At 39.4% G+C, this 18,103-nt stretch overlaps 1 protein-coding gene across 1 annotated transcript; it reads right to left on the reverse strand.

Annotated features, from left to right (window-relative positions):
* Window positions 1-13,945: 13,945 nt before the first annotated feature.
* LOC138871245 (uncharacterized) lies at window positions 13,946-14,587 on the reverse strand. The gene has a single exon (XM_070149118.1). The coding sequence runs from the start codon at window positions 14,585-14,587 to the stop codon at window positions 13,946-13,948; it is 642 nt and encodes a 213-aa protein (XP_070005219.1).
* Window positions 14,588-18,103: the final 3,516 nt, after the last annotated feature.

Raw genomic sequence — 18,103 nt, forward strand, 5'->3', positions numbered from 1 at the left:
TTTGTTCTAGCCAAGAAAATACTCAAAGCGGGATATTTTTGGATGACTATGGAAACAGATTGCATCTGGTATGTCCAGAATTGCTAGATACATGCAGATATGATACGAGTGCCACCGAACGAACTCAATACAACAAGTGAACCTTGGCCTTTTGCTGCCCGGGGAATGGATGGCATTGGTCCGATCGAACCCATTGCTTCAAATGGACACAAGTTCATTTTAGTGGCCATCGATTACTTCACAAATTGAGTAGAGGTTGCATCCTACAAAGCTGTAACCAAGAAAGTTGTCGCGGATTTTGTCAGAGATCATACTGTTTGTCGATTGGGGTTCCCAAGTCTATCACCACTGATAATGCCGCCAATCTCAAAAGTGATCTGATGAAAGCCATGTGTGAAACATTCAAAATCAAGCACAAAAACTACACAGCATACAAGCCTCAAATGAACGGAGCCGTGGAAGCTACCAACAAGAACATCAGGAAGATACTAAGAAAAATGGTAGAAAATCACAAGCAATGGCATGAGAAGTTACCATTTGGCTTATTGGGATACCGTACCACAATCCATACATCAACTGGGCAACTCCCTATTTGCTGGTTTACGGTACCGAAGCTGTCATTCCCTCTCGAGGTACAGATTTCTTCTTTATGGATTATACAAGAAGCTGAACTCAGTGATGCAGAATGGATAAAGAGCCACTATTAGAAATTAGCCCTCATAGATAGAAAAAGGATGAGTGCAGTGTGACATGGTCAGCTTTCCAGATCTTTCAACAATAGGGTCAAACCAAGACAATTCACTCCGGGGCAGCTGGTACTGAAGCGAATCTTCCCACATGAAGTGAAGCCAAAGGAAATTTTCACCCAATTAGCAAGGGCCCTACATGGTTCACAGGGTACTAATAGGAGGAGGACTCATACTTGTAGAAATGGACGGAGAAGTTTGGCCAAAACCTATCAATTCAGATGCAGTCAAGAGATACTATGTTTGGATTGTTTACATTTCTTCATCTGATGTAACTGAACTACGGTTGACCTGATTCCCGATTAAGAGGGGATACATAGGAAGCCTTATGAGTTCGATCACATCTTAATAAAATCTTCATTCTCCCAGAACCAGAAGCTGGGGCATAATTTTGAGGAGGACCCTCAAAATTCTAACGCAAAGAAGCCACAATGTCTCTAAAAGTGTCGTAGTCATTAGTTCATCTAATTTACTTGATATTATATACCACTATGTTTTCTAAAATAACTCTACTTCATCAAATAAGTGCATATTTTCTGAAAACTTTATTTCTATGCAAGCCAGGTGTTACCTAGGGTAACTCGAACAGGATCTCCATAGCAAAGCAAAGCAAAACATGCAGACAAAGGTACGGACCATCCTCCCCCGCAAAACTCACGATTTTTCTTTGAATGCCGGAACAAGGAATAACCACAAATACGTGAGCCATAAAATCATTACCTTTATAACAACCAGACCGTCAAGCGCAAATATATCTCCAGCTAAGAAATATTCTGCTCCTATTTGCTATTTGCCCATTGTATGAGACTAAGCATTGTCTCCTCATTTTGCATGAGGCTAAACCCTGCCTCCTTATTTGCATAAGGCTAAGCATTGCCTTCCATTACATGAGACTAAGCACTATCTCCTCCTTTAGCATAAGGCTAAGCCTTTCCTCCCTATTTGCATAAGGCTAAGCATTGCTCTCCATTGCATGAGACTAAGCACTGTCTCCTCCTTTTGCATGAGGCTAAGCCCTGCCTTCCTATTTGCGTAAAGCTAAGAATTGCCTTCCATTGCATGAGACTAAGCACTATCTCCTCCTTTTGCATGAGGCTAAGCCCTGCCCCTATTTGCATAAGGCTAAGCATTGCCTTCCATTGCATGAGACTAAGCAGTGTCTCCTCCTTTTGCATGAGGCTAAGCCCTGCCTCCTTATTTGCATAAGGCTAAGCTCTGATTTCCTTGCATAAGACTAAGCATAGTCTCTCATGAGGCTAAGCGCTGCCTCCCCATTTGCATAAGGCTAAGCTTTGCCTTCTATTGCATGAGACTAAGCACTGACTCCCCCCTTCTGCATGAGGCTAAGCCCAGCCTCCCTATTTGCATAAGGCTAAGCTCTGCCTTTCCTTGCATGAGACTAAGCACTATCTCCCATGAGGCTAAGCATTGCCTCCCCATTTGCATAAGTCTAAGCATTGCCTTCTATTTGCATGAGACTAAGCCCTGTCTCAAATCTTGCACGAGGCTATGCCCTACCTCCCTATCTACATAAGGCTAAGCATTGCCTTCCATTGCATGAGACTAAGCTATTTCTCCTCTTCCTGCGTAAGGCTAAGCTCTGCCTTTCCTTGTCTAATGCCGAATGCTACTCTACTTGAAATCTAGCACTATTTTTACCTTCTCCAGGACTAAGCTCTGTCCCGATCCTGTACAAGTCTAAGCTCTATCTTGTTTTTCTCATATGCATCACCATGTCTCTGTCCAAAGGCGTCATAGCCCGAAGGCATCATCCTCATAGCCTGAAGACACCATGTCATGGCCTGAGGATCTCTCAATATCGTACATCATCATTCAAAGACATCATGGTTCGGAGGCACCATTCTTATGGCGTGAGAACATCATTTCATGGACCGTGAATCCCATATCTTATGATTCATGGCCCGGGACGTCATGGTCTAAGTACATCATCCTCACCGTCCAAAGACAACCCTCAAGGTCCAAAGGAAATTTGCATGATGTTTAAATTCTCGCAATATACCATATATATTTGCATGCATCGTGTCTTAAGTTTTGCAGGTAATTCATAAGTGAACCGTTCTTTAAATAGGAGCAACCTTCGCTCCGGTTTACACTAATACCATTTACAACCTGCCATTATTTCAAACGTAACTGACTCCCATCAATTACTCGCCTTTACTCTATGAACGATCAGACATCTACCCTGTGATACATCCGTTATACTTCATATTCACATTCATAACTCAGCATAAATCCATCTTACTATCCTTCCCAAAAGAACCCATTCCAAAATATACGACTATTCCTATAACAATTCCATCGGTTTCATTCACCGTTGGGTCCAAAACTACACACAACACGATCCTTGTAAAACCAGGGATATGTAGGCAGCTTAGAGACCATGGTACGACTTATATTTTTCAAAACACCCCATTCGGTCAAAATGGGTCATCATTTCTTTACTCGACAACTCTTTCATCCTTCCCGGGTAAAGAGGGGCAGTTGTTGATACCTAATTTTTTCCTTACATATTACAAATATGCATATATACTATTAAAATATTGCATGAGCATCATCAAGTATTTTTCCTAAATTTTCCGTATTTTTAAAAGATTTTTTAATTAATTTATTCCCATATTTATTGTATAAATAATTATTAATTGCATCACAAATAATTTTATAATGATTTATAAATTTTTTCATCATTTATATCCATATTAAGATTTAGATATTTTTATATATGCTTATTTTGCTTCCTTAGGCTAAAATTCCATATTTTGCAATAATAGCCCATATATATGCATAATTACATTATTTACACAAAAAATAACTTTTTATATTTTTATAATGTTAAGTAATTATTTTAAATTATTTTCATGCACAAGTGATATTTTTTTATTTATTAATTATTTTTTATACATTACTTATTTGTTAAATTGGGTATTTAAAATATAGCCCCCTAAAACCCCAATTTCTGACCTAGCCCAATTACCTACACTACCCAATACACCAGCCCACATCAAATACCCAATACCTAGACCCATACCTGTTTAAAACCCCGACCCAATCCCTTTTCTAAATCACAGCCGTTGATCTCTGAAGATCAACGGCTCATATCACCTCAACCCCTTTTAATTTACCTATCCCAAACCCTAACCCTCATAATCCCAAACCCGCTGCCCGCATATTCTCTTATCTCTCATCCCTTCTCCTATCAAACCCTAGCATCTTCACCTGTTACCCCCTCTGATTCTGCCCCAAAATAGAATCAATCAATGATTCCCTTACGTTATTAAGCCTTTCTTGCTACTGGCCACTTATTTATGGTATTACATAATTGCTTGCAGAACATGGCAAGCAGATCTCTCCTATTGTAAACCAAATCTGGTTTAGATCTTTGCTCATTTCCATCTATGTTCATTCTCAGTCTCCTTATGGCGTGAATCTCTGAGATTTTTCTTTATTCTTTATTTACCCTAAAGCTAGGGTTTAGATCTTTTAAGATCTGTTTAGATTTTGTTCTTATTTTTTGTTAAAAATCTTATTTATATTTTCGCATGTCTATATATGAATGTTTTTGCGATTTTTCGTCAAAAGTTTTCTGCCTAATTTACCCGCCCTAAAATTAGGGCCCAAATCTTTTCAAAGAGCTATTATGGTTATGTTTTTTATTAAGTACCTTCTTTGATATCCGTCTATGTGCATTTTTAGTGATTTTCGTTAAAATTTTCTGACTAATCTAATTAGCCATAAAATTAGGGCTCAGATCTTTTAAGATCTGTTCTGGCTCTATTTTTGTTTGAATATCTTCTCTAATGTTCTGTATACATGTCTATGTGAATACTATTATGATTCTACTCGCCCAGAATTAGGGCTCAGATCTTTTCTAAGCTGTTATGATTCCTTAATTCTGTCACGACCCGTGATTTTCCACCTTCGGGAGTCGTGATGACACCTACTAGTAAAAGCTACGCAAGCCGACAATTACGGATTTTATTATCCTTTTCCCTTATCTTTTAACAATTTCACAAGTTATCACATGATCAACAACCGAATAAAAAGTGCGGAAGATGAAATTCAACAATTTAACTAAATATTGGTACGAAATCCAAAATACAACTCTACCCAGAACTGGTGTCACAATGTCACGGACTATCTAAGAATACTACAAATAGGTTTTAAACAAATAAAAATACATGTATGTCTCTAAAATAAGTAAGAACAGAAGGAAATAGGATAAAAGGGGATGCCAAGGCCTGCGGACGTCTGCAGGACTACCTCGAGTCTCCGTTGGACTGAAGGCAGCAACCTCACTATGATCCAAATGCTCCAGCACAAGGATCTGCACACAGTGCAAAGTGTAATATCAGCACAACCGACCCCATGTGTTGGTAAGTGTCGAGCCTAACCTCGGGGAAGTAGTGACGAGGCTAGGACAAGACTACCAAATAAACATGTGCAATTAAATCATATACGACAAATAATTACAACAGAAACTATCAGTTAAAGATGGGAAGGGGGAACATGCTGCGGGGAATATCAAGTACTATTAGAATTTTGGTAGAGAAGCATAAAGAACACCATAATTTCATATCAGCAAGAATAAGTAAAATAGTCACAAGTACACGGCATCACCCTTCGTGCTTTTACTCTCATTCTCACCATAAGAATCAATATTCACTTTTTATTATTTCTTGTTGCGGCGTGCAACCCGATCCCAATCATATAATACTGTTGTAGCGTGCAACCCGATCCTTATCATATTGTCACATCTCCTTTTTACCACCTGAGGGTATATAAAGGAGTTTTTCCAATTAAAGTGACATTATTCGAAATGAGATTGTTTATTTAATTTCTAGAGTCGCCACTTGGGATAGTTTATTTGGTGTCCCAAGTCACCGGTTTATTTTAAAATCCCAAATTAAGGAAATTTCAACTTAATTTAAAAGTCTGCGAACCAGAAATTCTATGTAAGGAATTCTGTTAACCCGGAAGAAGGTTTTAGGCATTTCGGGGTTCCGTGGTTCTAGCACAGTCGCTTAAACTGTTAATAATTGGCCTATTATCTGATTAACTACATGTTTTATGTCTATTGTGCATGTTAAACTTTTTAAACTTCTTTTAATTATTTTATGGAATTAATCTGGAATAAGATACGATTGTTGTACACTTGTTTGTTTGATACACATTGCAAATCGCGTCATGGGAACCATACCCACGATCTAGAACACGTTTAATTTATTTAAAATTATTAGTTGTTATGGCCGGGTCACATAAATGTACCCCCGAATTTTTGAAATTTAGGTATCACAAATACGTCATGGGAACCGTATCCGTAGTCGTAATGAATTTATTATAAACGCGCCTAAAGCAACTACGAAGATTGAACTTTTAATAGCAGCATTTGTGAGGGCCATGGATGATTTAATTTGTTTACGGCACACCTCAAACTTTTCTATAAGGATTAGTCTCTTAATCTAATTTATGTGGGCCATGAATTATAGGTTTTAAGCATGGTACACCTCAAATTATTTTAAAGAAAGGGTTATATATTTAAAAAGCAAACTGAAGGTGCTCCTATTTTAATCTAATTTAAAATCAGTTATCACAACCACGTCACGGGAACCGTACCCATAGTTGCAATAGTTTAATTGCGTGCCTAAAGGAAACTACAGAATATTCAAAGTGTTTTTTACACTAGTTGGTATCAGTGTGAGGGCCATGAATTATGGAGTTCAATTGGAGATGGCACACCTCAAATTATTTCAACGGGAATTATATTTCTAAAGTCCACTAGGTATTTGAAGGTTTATTTATCCTAAATTTATCATTCCGCTGGGGTGGCGTAATTATATAAAAAGACGTTGTGAGCTTTTAGGAAAAATAATTCTGATCTGAACAAAACTAGACTTGAATCTACAATTACTTTCATGTGGTAAAAAAAGGGGTAAGGAAAGGTTTTGTAATCAAATTATGGTAATTCAAATTCAGGAATTGGGCCCAAACTCAGCCACTATCACAGCATCTTAAGCTGGCCCAGTCGAGTTTCATACATATTCTAGTGGGCACAAAGCAAAGGCCCACCAGGAGGGGGAATCCTTAAGCAAATTCCCGATAGGCCATAACCGTGGCCATTTTTCCGGCACTGGGCTCCCCAAGTAAGCCCAAATGACAAAATGGGAGGGTTTGTCCATTAATTGGCATTTACATGATTCACGGGCAAATCTAAATTTGCTATAACAATATTTAAAAACTTGAGGGAAACAATTTAAAATAAACAATTGTAACCTACTGATAATTGGGATGCCTCACTTGACCCAAATAAATACACTATAGCACCCTTTCAAGTAGTAGATGAAACATTAAATGATACAATCAATTTATACGCATATACATACTGTTTACCATATACATAATCATGGCTAAAAAATTACTAAATTCACCCTTTATTATAGAGTGCCCAAGCTGTTAGACAATCAAGATCTAACTAGAATATAACAGATTTCAAGATCAGGGAAATGCCAAAGAGATATAATTTCACTTAATGCCTTGAATCATGAATCAAACCAACAGGTGGCTGGATCCACAAATACTATCCTCCAAAACACAACTACTGAACCTCATTTATCAGACAACATGAAACAGATTAAAAGTTTAAATTCAACAGGTTATTGAGCTCATTCATGCATTATCCTAAACTTAAACATGCCATTAGTCTACAATATTGACGCAAGATAACTCAACTGATTGCACCCCCATACAGTCAACATTTCTATCAAAATCTCCATAAATTGGAACTTTTAAACCCAGCAGATTATCAAGCCACATATGAAATAATTACACTAGTTTATACCTCAATACCTAAACATTGAATACATTACAGAATAAGGCACCGATGCCAGCAACATTTAATCACAACTTGAGAAAGGAATGGAGTCTAAGAAGAGAAGAACAATAGAAAACAAGCAACAGGGAAAGAAAAAGAGAAATCTGAAATCATATTCCAAAACAAAAGGCTACAATTCCATTTTTTGGAACTTCAAGGCTTGAAAGGATACCTGGATACAACAAAGAATAATGAAAGTAAGGACTTCAGCAAGGAGTGAATGAGAAATAACAACCCAAACAACAGCAGTAGCAACTTCAAATGGATCCAAACTCAAACAAGAAATTTCAGGAAGTCTTTTCTAAGTTTTTTTTGCTAAAAATCAAAGGAAGAGAAAACCAGCTATCAATGAGATAAGTTGAGTCTTTTTTTGCCTTTTTATGATTCTCCAATCTGATCTGTGTGTTTTTTTTCGAAATTCTTTTGTGCTGAAAGAGAGGCTAAAAAGAATTCGTCCTTGTGTATGAGCGAATGCCTTCTTTATATAGAATGTACCAGAAAATGACATCAAAAAGGAATATCCTACCCTAAATTCTGAAATTTCAGAATAGTACATCCCATTTTACAGCTGTCCGTCCTTTTCCCACCCATTATCAATATTTTCATGATAAAGATAAGGACAACTGTACAAAGACCTAGAAGCTTCTAATATTTACCCTATGTAAAACCCAATTTTAACCTTCAAATCACTGATTATTGCAATTTTTACCCATTTGATCTAAATTCTGGTTGTTTGATTATCCAATAGCCCCTCCTAGAACCTTCCTAGAACCAACTAGTCCATCCTATCTTTGGATCCCCTGAATTAGTTTCTAATTAACCCCTTAAATTTTTTAAAATTATCCTTTCAAACCCCCTTCCAATCCAATCAGCATTCAAACCTCCCACCTCAAACAATTAGAACCAAATCAGAGATAGACCAAACAAAACAAATTGAAAAATAGAAATCAAACCTTAATTAATCTACCAAGTGGAACAGGAACAAATTAATTAACCTAAGTGTATTTAACTATACTTAACAATACGATTAACTAAATAAGTCTATTTTACTGAAATTTAAACGTATCAACAAAAAAAAAACACAAGATTAACACCTAAATAAATAATAAAAAAATAAAGAAACAGAAACAAGGAGATACGAGGAGGAGAATATGCTAATTTTGGTCGACGAACGAAGCGAAACAACGAGCGATGAAGACGATAAAGTTGCGGCCGGCCAGTAGTGAATTGGCCAAAGACTGATGACTCTGAAATGGGTCAAGACTAATGTAAAATGATTTCTCTAATCAAGAGCAATCGATTCAAATGAGTCTCGACCCTAAATGAACAAAAATCCCAAGCAAATCGCATAAGATCGAACTAGGGTTTTTTGGATGTTTAGATCTAAAATTCATCAATTTTGGTAGGGTTTCTAATGTAATTGAAAGGAGATACGAGATGAGGGGAGTTTGGTGATTGTCTGGTTAGACGATGGGGGTGTTTGGAGTGGCGCCGCCGCCGTAGAGCGATTTCCGCCGACGGCGATGAGCGGAGATTCACAGAGGTAAGAGAGAGAATGAGAGAGACGAATTGGTGGGGGTCTTTTGGGTTCCAGGGTGTTCAGACAGTTATAAGGGAGGGGAAGGGCCAATTCCCAGCCGTCTGATAAAAAAGATCAAAGGCTGAGATTGGGCGTTACCAAACGATGTTGTTTGGTTTAGTTGGGGGACTTAGACCGGGTAGGTCATTTGGGCCTGGGTCTGGGTAAGCTTTGGGAATGGATTTGGGCCATATTGTATGTGAAATTAGCCCAATTTTCAAAACATAAAATCCTTTTCTTTCAATTCTTTTTCCTAATCCCTTTTCTTTTTTAATTAGAAATCCTAAATTAAATTAAAACATGAATTAATATAAAAATGTGAAGTTACATTTATTACCTAATTACAAAATTATAAAAATTACTTAGTTCTAAATTAAAAGAGAAAAATTAATAAACTAAAAATTAAAAGGCGAAAAATGTAAAAATGAGCAATTTTTTTGATTTTCAAATTTTTATAAAATAAATAATTACTGATTAATCCCAAAAATGTAAAAATAAAGCCTAAATGCAATTCATGGTATTTTTCATGATTTAAATAAAAATTAAACATGCATAAAATGCAAGCAATTAAATAAAATTCTACAAAAATTCCTAAAATGGCAAATAATTAACGAAAATTATTTCATTGAAATTTTATAGGAGTATTTCATACAGGGCGAAAATCACATGCTCACAGCTGCCCATCTTTGCTCGAAAACACGAAAGGTTTTCGGGCAAAGACAAAATGAGCATCTACAAGCGATTTTTGCCCGTTTGAAACTCCATGAGAAGCATCTTTGAAAAAGCCTGACCGAACCTTGCTTCAGAGGTTGCCTACATATCCTTGGCTATAAAGGAATTTGGTCAGTATAGATCTGGAAGTTTTGGTAGCTGGGACTACCGAGAAACTGTGATTTCACTGCTGTTTCTGCTGTTTCTGCTTGCTAAGCTCCTTATTACACCAAAATGAAAGATGAAAAACTAAACTAGCTAAGTCTATCAACTACGAGTTACAAGATTCCTATCTATAATCCTTCTAAAGCTTAATCTTAAGCCTTGGATGGTTCTTCCCGCAGACTCCGATCTGAATCTTGATGCTCGTTAGTTGCAACCACTGATTCATCTTCTTCAGCTTTTCGAATCAAGTCGGGACATGCAAAGCTTGTGACTTGAACCATAGCTTGGGCAGTCCGCATCTTTTCTCCGTTTCTACATTTTAGAGCTCACTTCTTTTCTTGTTTTTTCTTTTATTTAGGTTAAGACGTCTTCTTTTGGTCATCTCACACCTTGTGCCCCACGGTGAAAACCTGTTCATGCACCAAAACAATCAAATGAACAAAACCTTCTGCCCTAGTTTCACTAGGAAATTTTCGTGAGTTATTGTAACCAAATCTAAATTGTCTCTTTATTGAAAATAGTAAGATTAGGATGGTATATCATTGAGAGAAAGAGATTAGGGAGTGGGCCCCTATATCTATAATGAAATCAACTAGGGATCGGGGGCCCTAAATTGGAAAGATTGTCAGGTTATGCTGGAAAAATGACAGGGTTATGACGGAAAAGGCATAAGGTCCTTGGGTTATGCCGGGGAGGTCCGCGAGTTATGCCGGAAAAGTCATCGGGTTATGCCGGAGAAGAAAAAAGGTCCTCAGGTTATTCTGGGGAGGTCCACTGGTTATGCTAGGAAAGGTCATCGGGTTATGCCGGAAAAGAGAAAAAGGGTCCTCGGGTTATGCCGGGGAGGTCCACGGGTTATGCCGGGAAAGGTCATTGGGTTATGCCGGAAAAGAGAAAAGGTCCTCGGGTTATGCCGGGGAGGTCCAAGGGTTATGCCGAGGAAGGTCATCGAATTATACCGGAAATAAGAAAATATCCTCGGGTTATGGCGGGGAGGTCCACGGGTTATGCCGGAAATGAGAAAAGGTCCTCGGGTTATGCCGGGGAGGTCCACGGGTTATGCCGGGGAAGGTCATCGAGTTATACCAGAAAAGAGAAAAGGTCCTCGGGTTATGCCGGGGAGGTCCACGGGTTATGCCAGGGATCAACTAGTGAATGGAACCCTGTAATGGAAAAGACTACCCGGTTATGCTGGGAGCGATTAGATAATGGAACCCTATGTTGGAAAAACGTAAAGAGATTGGGGGTCCTATGCTACCACAATTTTGAATTTTCTTCTTCTTTCTTTTTATTTTTTATTTTTTTTTCATTTCATTTTTTTATTTAAGAAAATGAGTAAAAATGCAGGAAAGAATTTGGAGGAAACTTCCCTTTTGGATCAATTATTGTTGCAAAGTTGTTTCTAGCCCTTGTGCAGTTTCTTTTTGGTTGCACCTGCTTCTTGCAAGGTTGCTTTGGATTGCACCTGTTCATATTTTCAAACAAAGAACAATTTTTAGTTTGAAATGGTGGTTGATTTTGTATCCTTGATTGTTTCCATCACTTGATCTCGACCCAACTCTTTCGATGAAATCTCCATTGCTTGCTGGCTTTCTGGGAATGGGCTTCATTTCTAAACCCCGAGGTCTTGACTTTTCAAAATTCCACATGATGGTTAACCGTTGTGGGGCTTGGCTTTTCATTTCATTTTGCCTTTATGGGCATTTGACTTTGATTTCATTCCTTTTCAAGAGTTTTCGACTATGGAGCCTCAGCCATCATGGCCAGTCGAGATCGACTTGATGCACCTGCTGAGGCTGGGTGCCTTTACTTGAACTTGGCTTTTGCTAAGCAGAACCCTATAAAACCAATCTTGCCATATTTTCTTTGTATTAGTTTTGGAGGAGGATTAAACCGAAAGGGATTCAAAAAAAAGTAAACAAAGGACAGGATAATGAATTTAAAGAGAAGTGTCAATTTCGGGGAAGGAAATAAAGACTTATCTGGAGTGCATGCAGAGTTTAATAGACATGACATGCTTCTTGGATTGGATTCCCGATCAACGCAACTAACCAATCTCTCATAAGCCCATTATGACTTTTGTTTTAAAACCGAAAAACCTTGCCAGGACTCTTTCAGTGCCAATGATTGTAAAGAATTCCTCCTCCTCGATCAACGACACCCTTTGCGGGTTTTCGCCAATTGACCTCTCTCATTTCTCTTCTTACCGTCGCCTTATAGTGTCTTTTGCGAGTTTTCACTACCAAGACTCTCTCATTTTCAGTTTCTCTACTCACCATCGCCTTACAGTGCCCGTGTGGTTTTTCACCAATAAGATTCTCTCATTTTATTTCTCTCATCTTGTTGCATCAGTTCCAAGCAAATGCATTCTCCGATTCTTGAACGTTCTCATCTATTGATTAGAAGGACTTGAATAGGATTTGGGGTAAAAAGAATTTTGATTAAATTACAACTTTGGAATCATTCAGGCGGGATCATTGCTGAACCATCATAACATCTGTCCCAGTTTCACTTTTGGGGAAATTTGGATTTTTATTTTGGTGTGACTGAACCCCAGAGAAAGGCTGCCTACGTATCGTCTCAGAATCAAGTCGAACGTAGTTCAGGGAACTTGTTTTTGATTTTTATTTTTTTTTTACAAATGTTTTCGGGTTCTAAAGAGGGTAATCAAAGAAGGGTAACCAGATCAAAAGGGTAACAAAGGGTAGAAGTATTTGGGGTAGCGAGAATGAAGGCCTTCGTCATCCCAATCGGATAATATTATTGTTGTAGAAAGATTAAATATAATACATTTTGACTGCGTCTACATTTACAACTGTTTCGGGGTCATTTCCTTCAATGTCTCCCAAGTACAATGCCCCTTTTGGCAACAATTTTCTTATAATGTATGGACCCTTCCAGTTTGGAGCAAACTTTCCTTTTGCTTCCTGGTGGTGAGGGAGAATACGCCTCAAAACGAGTTGCCCTACTTCAAAGTTCCTAGGCCGCACTTTCTTGTTGTAGGCACGGGCCATTCTTTGTTGATACAACTGCCCCTGGCATACTGCAGCCATTCGCTTTTCATCGATCAGGGTTAACTATTCCAGATGGGTTTTGACCCACTCACTGTCCTCAATCTCATCTTCAACAATGATCCGAAGAGAAGGGATTTCAACTTCTGTCGGTATCACAGCTTCAGTGCCATAAACCAATAGCTAGGGGGTTGCTCTGACTGATGTGCGCACAGTTGTGCAATATCCCAACAATGCAAACGACAACTTTTCATGCCATTGCCTGGAACTTTGGATCATCTTCCTAAGAATCTTCTTGATGTTCTTGTTTGCTGCTTCAATGGTACCATTAGCTTTGGGCCGATAAGGGGTAGAGTTCCGATGCGTGATCTTGAATTGTTCGCATATCTCCCTCATCAAATGACTATTCAAGTTTGCAGCATTGACCGTAATGATAGTTGTAGGGATGCCAAAACGACAAATGATGTTGGAGTGCACAAAGTCTACCACTGCTTTCTTAGTGACAGCTTTGAGAGTAATTGCTTCAACCCACTTTGTGAAGTAGTCGATGGCAACCAATATGAATCTTTATCCCGTTTGAAGCTTTTAGCTCGATTGGCCAAATGACATCCATACCCCAAGCAACGAATGTCCATGGTGCTGACGTAGGATGCAGTTTTGAGGGAGGTGCATGAATCAGGTCACCGTGTACCTTACACTGATGGCATTTTCAGACGAAGCTGAAGCAATCCTTTTCCATGGTGATCCAGTAATACCCTGCTCGAAGGATTTTCTTTGCAAGGAAATATCCATTCATATGAGGTCTGCATACTCCTGCGTGTACTTCATTCATGATTTTTCAGGCCTCTTAGGCATCCACACATCTCAAAAGGTTCAAATCTGGAGTCCTTTTGGTCAAAACTTCTCTGCTTAAGAAGAAGCCACCGGCAAGCCTTCTAATGGTTCTCTTTTGATCTCCACTGGCTTGCTCGGGATATTCCTTTGTATTCAAAAACATCTTGATATAATGATACCATGGCTGAACATTTGGTTCTACCTCGACAGTATTGCAATAACCATGCCTTTCTCGGATTTGTATTTCCAACGGGTCAATGTGGACGTTGCCTGGATATGGAAACATCGAGGACAAGGTAGTGAGTGCATCGGCTAACTCATTGTGAAACCGAGGAACGCACTTAAACTCAACGAATTTAAACCATTTGCTAATATCTTCCACATGTTGCCTGTATGGTATAAGCTTGACGTCCCGAGTTTCCCATTCTCCTTGAGCCTGTCGGATAATCAGATCCGAATCTCCCATGATTACTAATTCTTTCACATCTTGATCAATTGCCATATTCATGCCCACAATGCAGGCTTCATACTCGGTAGTGTTGTTTGTGCAGAAAAACCGATGTTGGGCTGTGGCTGGGTAGTGCTGACCTGTGGGCGAGATCAAGATTGCCCCAATCCCGACACCTTTTGCATTCACCGCTCCATTAAAGAACATTTTCCAAGCATTAGAGTCTTATGAAATTACCTCAGCTAAATTCACTTCCTCGTCCGGAAAGTAGGTATTCAGAGGCTGATATTCATCATCAACAGGATTTTCAGCTAGGTGATCCGCTAGAGCTTGGTCCTTCATTGTCGTGCTAGTGACATAGACTATATCGAACTCAGTGAGCAGGATTTGCCATTTTGCCAACCTCCCTGTGGGCATCGACTTCTGGAATATATACTTTAAAGGATCCATCCTGGTGATGAGGTAAGTGGTATAGGCCAACAGGTAATGCCTAAGCTTCTGAGCGACCCAAGTTAGTGCGCAGCAAGTCCTTTCCAATAGGGTATATTTGGCTTTATAACTTGTGAACTTTTTGCTCAAATAGTAGATTGCCTGCTCTTTCTTCCCGGTCACATCGTGTTGACCGAGGACACAGCCGAAGGAATTCTCCAAGACTATCAAGAACAAAAACAAAGGCCTCCCCGGTTCGGGTGGGACCAAGACTGGCGGGTTCGACAGATATTCTTTGATTTTGTCAAAGGCTTCTTGAAACTCATTTGTCATTTAATCGTTGCATCTTTGTTCAACAGCTTGAATACGGGCTCACATGTGGAAGTCAACTGAGCAATGAATCGGCTGATGTAGTTCAACCTTCCCAACAAACTCATAACCTCTTTCTTGGTTCTCGGAGGAGGCAAATCCCGAATAGACTCTATCTTTGTTGGATCTAGCTCAATGCCCCTCCGACAGATGATGAATCCCAAAAGTTTCCTAGACGAAACTCCAAATGCACATTTAGCCGGGTTTAGCTTCAAATCATACTTGGGTAGACGCTCAAAGAACTTTTTCAGGTCCCGAACATGGTCATCCTGTGTTATGGATTTAATGATCACATCATCCACATACACCTCGATTTCCTGGTGTATCATGTCATGAAAGATGGTAGTCATAGCTCTCATGTACGTTGCCCCGATGTTCTTCAGACCAAAAGGCATGACCCTGTAATAATAGGTGCCCCAGGGTGTGGTGAACGCTGTCTTTTCCACATTTTCTTCATCCATCACGACCTGATGAGATCCAGCATAACAATCCACGAAAGACCGTATCTCATGTTTGGCACAATTGTCAACGAGGATGTGGATGTTTGGCAGAGGAAAGTTGTCCTTAGGACTTGCTTTGTTTAGATCCCGTTAGTCAATACACACTCGAGTTTTCGTGTCTTTCTTTGGCACTAGGACTACATTATCCAACCATGTGGTGTATCGGACCACTCTGATCACACCTGCTTTCAGCTGCTTGGTGACCTCTTCTTTAATTTTATCACTAATGTCAGTTTTGAACTTTCTTTGTTTTTGTTGGACAGGGGGATAATTGGGGTAAGTTGGCAATTTGTGCACTACTAGATCAACACTTAATCCTGGCATATCATCATAGGACCAAGCAAACATATCTTTGAATTCAAACAAAAGTTGGATCAGTGCATCCCTAGTTCTTTCATCTGTGTGAATGTTTATCATGGTTTCTTGGACCTCTTCTGAACTACCCAAATTTACTGGCTCGGTTTCATTTAGATTTGGCTTAGGCTTATTCTCAAATTGTTCCAATTCTAGATTTATTCCCCTAAAAGCCTCTTCTTCATCATATTCTAGTTCTTGATTCATTATTTTACAATTAGACATCGTGTTTGGATCTGGGCATGAAGTTCGAAGCATGTCATATTATTTAAAGCCGCATTATTAGAAATGAAAGAAGAAATAAGAAAAAGTAACAAAAATCAGAAAGAATAAATAGAGAGATTTATGAACGATGAAATATTGATTTCATTTCATTGAATTTTGAAAATAACAGGGTTTACATTGGAATTTAAAGACAGTAAACTACAAGAAACATCCGAGTTATACCCTGGAATAACTCGTGATGTAGAAAAGGTGGCAAGACTGGACTATCGGGATTCCCGCCTGACTGGGAACAAAGTAGCCTTCCAGTTTTACAACTTGGCATTGGGCCCCATATACAACACCTCAACGGTGCTCGAGCCTTCTCTCGGCTGGACCATGTGGGTTTCATACAACATCTGCCTCATAGCTCTACATATTTCTTCAATTTCTTTGGCCGTAAAGGCCTCATCTTCTTCTTCTATGTACTTGGGCTTGACGAATGTTTCGAAAATATGTGGGATTGACTGAGGCAAAACCCAACCATTATTCTTTCACTCATTTGCCATTGTTTCATCAGCTGGCGTGGCTTGATAACCCATACCAAAGAACTTCTCGCTAGCAGCCAGAGTGATAGGTTCTGTGATACATTGTAATGGTGTCCCGAGCCCCTTCCCGGGATTATAACCATGCCTGATCATTTCCTTGGCAATCATAATTGACGCATTTGAGAGAAAAGGTTAAGGACAAAAGTGTCCTTCTTCACATTGGTCTGCGACCACAACCTCGAAAGCTTGATAGACTATATGTTCGCTACCTTCCCTAGCTTTGAGACATGGGACTGATGGGTCCCTATAAATTGATTGCTCGTCCTCTCCGTGGACTACAATCTCCTGATCTTCATATTCAAATTTCACCATCTGGTGGAGAGTGGAAGGTACAACCCCTGCCGCATGAATCCAAGGCTTTCCCAAGAGGAAATTATAAGAAGTGTCCATGTTTAGGACCTGAAATGTCACCTCGAAATCCATAGGACCAATAGTAAAAATCAAATCGTTCTCGCCTATGGTGTCTCTCTTGATGCCATCAAAGGCACGCACACAGACATTGTTAGGCCTGATTCTCTCAGTCCCAAACTCTATTCTTTGCAAAGTTGAGTGAGGGCAGATATCAACTCCAGATCCGCCATCCAGCATGACTCTCTTCACATAGTGCCCCTTACATTTAACTGTCAAATGAAGGGCTTTGTTATGGGCAGCCCCTTCCGAGTGCAAATCATTCTTGCTAAATGAGATCTAGTTGATTACGAAGAATCTTTCTACCATCTTTTCTAGTTGTTCAACAGTGGTTTCAATCGGAACATAAGCTTCATTGAGGGTCTTTATCAACACTTTCTGATGCTCATTCGAGCTCACCAGTAGAGGCAGGAGTGAGACCTGTGAAGGAGACTTCTGGAGTTGGTCTATTACCTCGTAGTCAGCAGTTTTCATTTTACGGACAAATTCTTCGGCCTCCCCGAGCTTCTTGAGTGGGAAACACTTCTTTTTGGCTTTGTTCAAATCCTCCAAGTTAAGGTATTTCTCAGCCAGGTTAGTTTTATTTGCTTCCCCTAGCTTTTCCCTTGTATGTCACTACCGCTTTGTTGTAATTCCATGGGATGACAGTGGGGTCTGTCATAGGCTTTTTGTGGCGCGCGGCCAATAACCACGGACTCATTCAGCCTTGGTGAAATTACTAGCCTCGTACCACATAGGTCCCTTTAGGCACGTACATCATAGATCCCTTGTTCAGCTCAAACCTTTTTGGAGGGCTCAATGTTATTTGTTCTTTCCTATGACCCCGGGGAACATATAGAATGGCATCTTTTGGA

This window comes from Nicotiana sylvestris, chromosome 6, assembly GCF_000393655.2.
Source record: "Nicotiana sylvestris chromosome 6, ASM39365v2, whole genome shotgun sequence".
Classification (NCBI taxonomy): domain Eukaryota; kingdom Viridiplantae; phylum Streptophyta; class Magnoliopsida; order Solanales; family Solanaceae; genus Nicotiana; species Nicotiana sylvestris.